General features: G+C 46.1%; 1 protein-coding gene across 1 annotated transcript; it reads right to left on the bottom strand.

Moving 5' to 3' along the window:
• Nucleotides 1-8492, bottom strand: ATP5PO (ATP synthase peripheral stalk subunit OSCP). The gene is made up of 7 exons (XM_069760788.1): nt 8345-8492; nt 6518-6568; nt 3473-3583; nt 3223-3352; nt 2809-2921; nt 2272-2358; nt 1-176 (listed from the first exon to the last, which is right to left on the bottom strand). The coding sequence occupies exons 1-7, from the start codon at nt 8372-8374 to the stop codon at nt 63-65; spliced, it is 636 nt and encodes a 211-aa protein (XP_069616889.1). The 5' UTR covers nt 8375-8492; the 3' UTR covers nt 1-62.

Raw genomic sequence — 8492 nt, 5'->3', positions numbered from 1 at the left:
TAAGTTACACTCTGTAAAATGATTTATTCAGTTACTAGTGATCAGACAGACCATCAACGCTCTTACACGGTATCCCTCATAACCTTGGTTAGTTTCTGGATCTTGGTTTTTGTTGACATGTCAATATATTTGTCCCCAATGCTGACAACCATTCCTCCCAAGATTGAGGGGTCAGTCTACAAAACATATGAAAAAAATAGAAAGACAAGTTATCAGTGCATGCTCATAGAAAGTTAATGGCAGATGTACTCGGGTTGTTATCTGCCCCACATCGTGTTCTGTGTAAGTACAGATGGCACCGCCATTCCCTATCTTACCCCATACCCAAGGAGTCATTGATAGCCATGGCTCCCTCATTTATGAGGCAACAGAGGCAAAGGCCTTGCAATCTGCACTTACATTGTTTCCAGAAGTCAATGATATATAATTTATCAGGAAACACCACAATGATGGGTAAAATTGAGCGAATCGAATGGCATGACCCTGGTTCAGCAACCAAGTAAGTAATTCGTTGGCCCTGCAAGCATTCGTGGCTGCTCTTTAGATTAGCCAGTTTGGCTTGACACAGATTAAGTCGGTCCAGCCCTACAAATCATTAGATGAGCGGGACATGGTTCACAGGTTCCCATCCAGCAGACGTAGATTACTAGGCTGGACCAGGCTCTGCTATTTATTAGCTCATCTGTAAGGAAAGGCTTTGTTCAACGTTTGTGTTCTCATCTATCCACAGGAGAAGTGATTGCTGGAGGTCTGGATGGACCAGAGGATTGGGCCATGTTCACACATTCAGTATTTTACATCAGTATTTGTAAGCCAAAACCAGGAGTGGAACAGTCAGGAAAAAAAAAATAGAAGCACGTCACCAGTTCTGTATTTATCACCCGCTCCTGGTTTTGGCTTACAAATACTGATGTGAAATACTGAACGTGGCCAAAAGTGTTTGGTCATTTCCATCAGTTGCACAAAAAAATAAATGGAGAGAATGTGCACATGCTTGACCTCTGCAAGCCCCACTGTCAGGATCGGTGCAGGTCCCATCAGCTGAACCTCCAGCAATCAGTAAGTTCGTTAGCCCCCTAACTGATGGGATGGAGATAATTTATAAACGTGGTGTAACCCCTTTAGTGGGAAAAGTCATAAGCAGCGTGAGCTATGCCTACACTATTTATAAGAGGAGAACGTGTTATCCTGCCTCCTGCGGACAGTACGGTTACTAGCACGCTCACACACCTAAGAACAGCTCTGATGAGATAATGAGAAGCAAGATTCTTGAGTTCTTTATCTTAGATTGTCTGAATTTGGAAGTTTTTTCCTCTAACACAGGGGTAATAATTGCATCACCTGTGCAATGCAAAGGAAATCCTGAAAACATGACCTGTTGGTGGGCCTTGAGGACTGGAGTTGGGGACCCCTGCTCTAACACATTGCCATTTCAGAATCCTCATCCCTCTGAGGGTGGCGTCAGGTATTGCATTCAGTTTAAAGGGATTTTTCAGTAGAAAGTTATCTCCAATCAACAGGGTAGGTGATAACGTGATGATTGATGGGTGTCTGACAGATGGGACTTGTACCAATCAGCAGAACTTTCAGGGTATGTGCACACGTAGAATGGTCCACTGCGGATTTTTCCGCAGCGGATTTGATAAATCCACAGGGAAAAACCACTGCGGTTTTTACTGCGGATTTATCGCGTTTTCCATTGCGGATTCACATCTGCAGTTTTCTATTGGAGCAGATGTAAAAACGCTGCTGATTCCGCACAAAGAATTGACATGCTGCGGAAAATAAAACGCTGCGTTTCCGCGCGTTTTTTTTCCGCAGCATGGGCACAGCGTTTTTTTGTTTCCCATAGGTTTACATTGTACTGTAAAATCATGGGAAACTGCTGCGGATCCGCAGCTAAATCCGCATCGTGTGCACATACCCTCATACTTAAAAAAAAAAAAAAAAAATTGGTGCAGCAGGTCAGACATCTGACTGACGCTCCATTCAATCTCTATGAGATTTGTAGAAAAAGCCGAGTGCAGCGCTCAGCAGCCCAATTAGGAATGAAAGGAGCAGCAGTACACCTGCTACGTTCCCCTTGCTGCCCATCACAGAGTCCAGCGGTCAGACCCCAATCAATCAACACCCAGCCTATTGATGACGTTTTCACTGGACAACCCGTTTAATGAAGACTGAGCTGCAAATCCAAAACCTTTTACCTTGTCTGATAATCTTCGGACAATAATGGAGTCTAATGAAGGATGGCATCAATCATTGAACACCTACCTTGGTCTCCAATTTCAAGGATTCTCCCTTTGCAAGGAAACCATTGAGGGCAGTCTTTAATTCAGTCAAGGTGGCTTCATCCAGAGGCTGAAAGCAGACGTTTATGTGATCAGATTGATGGTTTATAGTCATAGCAGTGGACTGGAGTGGTCTGATCACAGAGCAGCTCCTACATTTTGCAGTACATATTGCATAAATTCAAGCTGCCGATGTGACGTCATTGCTGCAGCTGAACCCATGGAGGGCGAGTACCAGCCCTGCCTGTTATTTTACATCCAATGCTTAGGATCCACTTTCCTGAAAGTGGAAAATCTCTTTAAAAGTGACAGATCCGGAGTACTTACTATGGGCAATTCTTTTAAGTACTCACGCCCTCTAATCTCACACAAAAGTCTGGGCCACCTGACATTCACATAATAAATTTTCCCCCCCATGAACACATCCCAGCCCCGGGGTAGAAAACATTTCATAACTTCATCTCTCCTCAAGACGGAGCTTTATACAACACGTGTGGTCCGCTGCAGACAGGACACTTACGGAGGCTGTGGTGACAGAACACAACACCTCTCCTCGGTGAGCGCTCATGATTTTAACAAATGCGCCGATCACTTCCGGAGTGTAGCGCAGACGACCGTTCTCGGCCAGCAGATCTGTCAAAAAAAACAGTAGGTTAACGATGGAAATGCTCAACATTAAAAGGATTGTTCCCAACTGGACGGCTGATAGCCGAACACCCCGGCCTCAGGATCTAGGGCTCAGCGACACTCTCCATAACACAGGATCTTCATCTCTCCATTTAGCTATTCTTTACAATGAGACCGATACAATTCTGCTGGTTCCCGTCCTCCAGAGAGCAGTGCCTCGTCCTCACAGCGGAGGGGGCTCACTGCTTCCAGACTATTAAATAAAGGGCTGGGAGACATGAATCGGTGCAGGAGGTTGGATACTCACTGACAAAGTTGGAGGTGAGGGGAGAAAACTTCTCTTTAGTCAGTAGATCAGCGACCGTCTTCTGTTTCAGGTTGCGCTTGATGTGGGGGTTGGTGATGATGGTTGATAACTTCGGATCCTTAATTAGAGTCTGAAAGAAAAAGTATCAGCATTACATATAATCACGTCCGGTAGAAGGAGGGATCCGCTAGGTCAGGTCTACACATTCAGCAGACCAGGCCTGGGGACGAGCGCCAGCAGCGATACTCACAGACACTCGGTTCAGCTCCTTCTCCACCTGGTCCAGTTTCTTCTCCTTGGAAGCGGCAGAGTACAGAGCGGTGGCATAGCGGCCTTCCAGACCAAACACCTGGATGGGCGGCTGGAGGAGAAAAAATAAAAACAGGCAATGAACTCTTCCTTCCCAATAATATCTGTCACGTAACATGAAATAAAGTTGAAGCCAATCCACATATTGGTCCAAAATCACCACTGGTGAAGTCACTTATTTATTGTCTTCTACCTACACACATTTTTGATCCGCATTCTTTAAAATAGCGCACGCTGTTCATAAACTTCGTGCAAGTTTTTTTTTTTTTTTTTTAAAGCTCTATACTTTTTTTGGTTTTTGCAACTTTTTAAAGAGCCAGAAGTCGTCATTCCTTTAAAAAAAAAAAAAAAAAAGTCACGATTGTCTAATAAGGCACCAAATTGATGATGCCTACTTTATCCCCTTCCTGACCGGGTGATTTTTCCTCCCTTACTTCCAAGGCCCATAACTTTAATTTTTCACAGACACATGAGGGCTTAGGGGTTTTTTTGCGGTACGAGTTGTAGATTGGTGCACTTCAAAGCTCTTTACCCTTCAATGTACTGGAAAATGGGGGGGGAAAATGAAAGTGCAGTGAAACTGAGAAAAAAAAAAAAAAAACACGCAATTTTTGGTGCTGTAGTTTTACAGCACGACAATTATACCAAGGTTTTATCGTATATAATTTTTTATGTCATTAAGCGGTGAAAAAGATGGAAATTCGAAAAAAAAAAAAAACACCACTCTTGGGCTTGATTTCTGCATGGCAATCTGACGTTTTTCATGATTCCATCTTATGGTCGATGTGTTGGGTTTGCATTCTTGCGATGTTTCAGCAACAAAAAACAAAAACAAAACACAATTCTAGTTGTAGGATTTTTTTTTCTCTCATTGCAGTGTTTATCGATTGGGGTAACGGATTTTATATTTTAATAAATTAGACTTTTGCGTCTTATGTTAAAAGGGGAAGGTGGTTTCCAGTGATCACATCACCGGTACAAGTGACCGGCCTTAAAGGGACACTGTCACCCCCTCCAGCCGTTATAAACTAAAAAAGCCACCTTGTGCAGCAGTAAAGCTGCATTCTGGCAGTGCGGCCACCCACCTCGGTAATCCCTGCCCCGCACTGTGTTATGCATTATGAACAGTGCAGGGCTAGGATTCCTGGGCATGCGCACTGCGTGTGTCAGACTGTCACCCAGGTCCCCCGCCTTACAGCCTCTGTCTATTCAGTTGATCGTCCCGGCGATTGCTGTGAGGAGGAGGAGGCACGATCAGCTGAATAGACAGACGCTGTAAGGTGGGGGACCTGGGTGACAGTCTGACACACGCAGTGCGCATGCCCAGGAATCCTAGCCCTGCACTGTTCATAATGCATAACACAGTGCGGGGCAGGGATTACCGAGGTGGGTGGCCGCACTGCCCGCACAGGCGCAGTCTCCAAGCCTGGCTGGGACGTCAGACCGCCAGAGCTTATTGCGCCTGCCCCACAAACATTTACACAGCGCAGGCGCCGGATTTGAAGAGAAAACAGCGCGGAGGGGGCGGCGCCGAAAGCCCCTGAAGATGTGAGTGCCGGCAGAGTACCGTTCAAGCTGGGGATTGAGGACCCGCCTCCGTGGACAAAGATAGGTATTTTTGCAAAGTTTCAAAGCGCTTAATTTTAGTAACACCTGAACACAAAACTAAAAGATCCACCTTGTTAGAATGCAGCTTTACTGCTGCACAAGGTGGCTCTTTTAGTTCATAACGGCTGGAGGGGGGGTGACAGTGGCCCTTTAAGGTACCGTCACACATAACGATTTCGTTAATGATATCGTTGCTTTTTGTGACGTAGCAACGATATCGTTAACGAAATCGTTATGCGTGACAGCAACCAACGATCAGGCCCCTGCTGGGAGATCGTTGGTCGCTGCGAATGATCAGGACCTTTATTTGGTCGCTGATCACCCGCTGTCATCGCTGAATCGACGCCGATCCAGCGATGTGTTCACTGGTAACCAGGGTAAATATCGGGTTACTAAGCTCAGGGCCACGCTTAGTAACCCAATGTTTACTCTGGTTACCATTGTAAATGTAAAAAAAAAAAAAAAAAAAAAAAACACTACATACTTACATTCCGGTGTCTGTCGCGTCCCCCGGCGTCAGCTTCCCTGCACGGTCAGCGCCGGCCGGCCGTAAAGCAGAGCACAGTGGTGACGTCACCGCTCTGCTTTACGGCCGGCGCTTACACAGTACAGGGAAGCTGACGGCGAGGGACGCGACAGACACCGGAATGTAAGTATGTAGTGTTTTTTTTTTTTTACATTTACAATGGTAACCAGGGTAAACATCAGGTTACTAAGCGCGGCCCTGCGCTTAGTAACCCGATGTTTACCCTGGTTACCCGGGGACTTCGGCATCGTTGGTCGCTGGAGAGCTGTCTGTGTGACAGCTCCCCAGCGACCACACTACGACTTACCAACGATCACGGCCAGGTCGTATCGCTGGTCGTGATCGTTGGTAAATCATTTAGTGTAACGGTACCTTTAGTCACACACTGCAGATTTAGTCAGTATTCGAAGCAAAGAAAAAAATAAAAATATTTATCCTGTGTACTGCCAGTATTAGAGCTGGGCAAAAAAGATTCACAGGACCCTGGTCCAGCAACTACCGAGCCCTATGGGTCTCCATCTACCTGCCGGTATCACTGGTGCCTCTTCTGATTAGCTGCGATGTCATGTGTATATCACACACAGAGACTACAAAATCAGCAGAGGCCCCGGTGATGCCCACAAACAGGAGGAGGTTTGCAGGGCTTTGGTCCCGCGTGACCAACGTGGCTGCCGGACCAGGGTCTTGCAAATATTTTTTTCTCAAATTTGGTCACTGTGATGAAATCTCACCATGGTGGGCAGCAAGTGGCCACCATGATCCCGGGAGTGAAGACTGAGAATTAGCGGTACAGCATATTAGTAACAAAAACCGTTCATATCGCAGAGAATGGCGGGCTCGCCGTAGACTTACCCTCACCAACTTGGCGACAGGTCTGGAGACGCTTGTGCTGAAGGAACGTACCTGGAATAGAAGACGCAGAGGTGAGATGATGTTTTTCCACCTTAGATCTAAATACAAGATTATGTCTGAGTAGGTCGAAATGTAATAAATGTAAAACCTTCCTCTCTTACCCGCCCACAGGCTTCACCCGCTTAGGCTGAATGTGACCCGTCTAACAACAGATTACAAGGAGGGATCTCATTGCCGGAGAATCTCTCTCTAAATATCTCTCCCACATAAAAAAAAGTGGTAACAAAAAACCTCCCCTGTCGCTCGCTGTACTGTATCGGATGCATGTGAGCATTGTATTGTGTTACTGAAAAGCAGTAGTTTCCGCCAGGCTGTGCACTTCAAGGTGAGCGAGCGCTTCAGTGACCTTAATGTGCGTCAATGGCCGCCTTATTGTGATGTAGTAAGGCACTGACAACTAATAGATCTTAAAGGGAACTTGTGGAGATTACAGAGCTGTGCAGAGGAGTAGAAGTCACGGCGTCAGCAAAGGCACCGAGGACAGCTGCGAAGATGTGCAAATAACGTGGGACGCGTCGGTTTCTATAATGAACACCCAATGACAGGGTCAGGATCCCTTTAAGAAATCATTCAAAAATGAAAAATTGTCAGCAAATCTGTATCGGATTTCACCCCAATCATTACAAAGGCGTGTGAGATCGATGGGTGTCTAGAGAGCCAGGACCCCCAGGGATCACTCAAAAAAGGGTCCGGAATTATTGCACAAGCCACGAGATTGACCGTACACAGCTCTACTCCTGCCATAGATGTTTAATCTATAGGGGTCTTAAGACCCTACCCCTCTCACCACCACCATTGATCAGCACTAATAAACAGGTGATGGTAAAATTAAAACTTTTACAAAGTTTAGCTCCTCTAAGAAACCATTCAGTGACAGCGGATCCAGGTCAAAAGTCCGGTAATGACAAATATGTTAAATTACAGCCACTTATCCCCCAGGACTGGAGGGCAACATATCAGTATATAGTTACCAGAGAGCGCGGTCCATGTAATAATCACATCCCACAGCAATAATGGGGGGGAATATACGTCATGGCGCAGGTCAGTGTGCGGTGCGGGCTCAGCAGCCGAGCCCGCTGCACACAGGGCCGATGTCAGCTGTATCGCACAGCCGGCATCTGCCTCTAACAGCAGCGATTGGTGCTACAGCCCATGGCTGCCATTAACCCCTCAGATTGTGGCATTCACACTCAGTGATCGCCGGGGGGGTTGGCGTAATTACATGGCGCCTACAGGGTAACATGGCAGCAGGGGCGTGTGAAGACCCCCAATGCCGCCATGCTTGTTCTCCTGGGCGGCTGGATCTGGCCACATCGGTAAAATATGATCAAAAAAATTAAATTTCCCCCCCAAAAAATGGAAACATGAAACATTGCTCAGTGACACTGCACAGATGGCGGCAGGGGCCATATATATATATATATATATATATATATATATATATATATATATATATATATATATACTGTCAGTGTGCTCAGCTGGTCTATGTGTGGTGTGTATATATATATATATATATATATATATATATATATATATGCCCCTGCCGCCATCTGTGCAGTGTCACTGAGCAATGTTTCATATATATCTATATATATATATATATATATATATATATATATATATATATATATATATATATACACACACACACACACACACACACACATAGACCAGCTGAGCACACTGACAGTAATGGCAGCCTCCGGGGGGAACACACACACCAGCGTCCCTTCCTCTTCTCCTCCTGTCCCTCGTCACTTCTACCTTCAAGGAGATCCTGCCCGCCGCTGCCATCTTCTCCTCCGGCCGCTGTCTAGGTCAAACCGGCGCCTCCCACGAGCCAGAGAACGTCAAGCGCGGTGACGTAAAATATGGTAATGCAAGACGCGCGCATTGACTTCCGGGTAATGTA

The sequence above is a fragment of the Ranitomeya imitator genome, chromosome 3 (genome assembly GCF_032444005.1).
Source record: "Ranitomeya imitator isolate aRanImi1 chromosome 3, aRanImi1.pri, whole genome shotgun sequence".
In the NCBI taxonomy this organism is placed as follows: Eukaryota; Metazoa; Chordata; class Amphibia; order Anura; family Dendrobatidae; genus Ranitomeya; species Ranitomeya imitator.
Note: the sequence above shows the minus strand (reverse complement) of the source record. Positions and strands in the feature narration are given on the sequence as shown.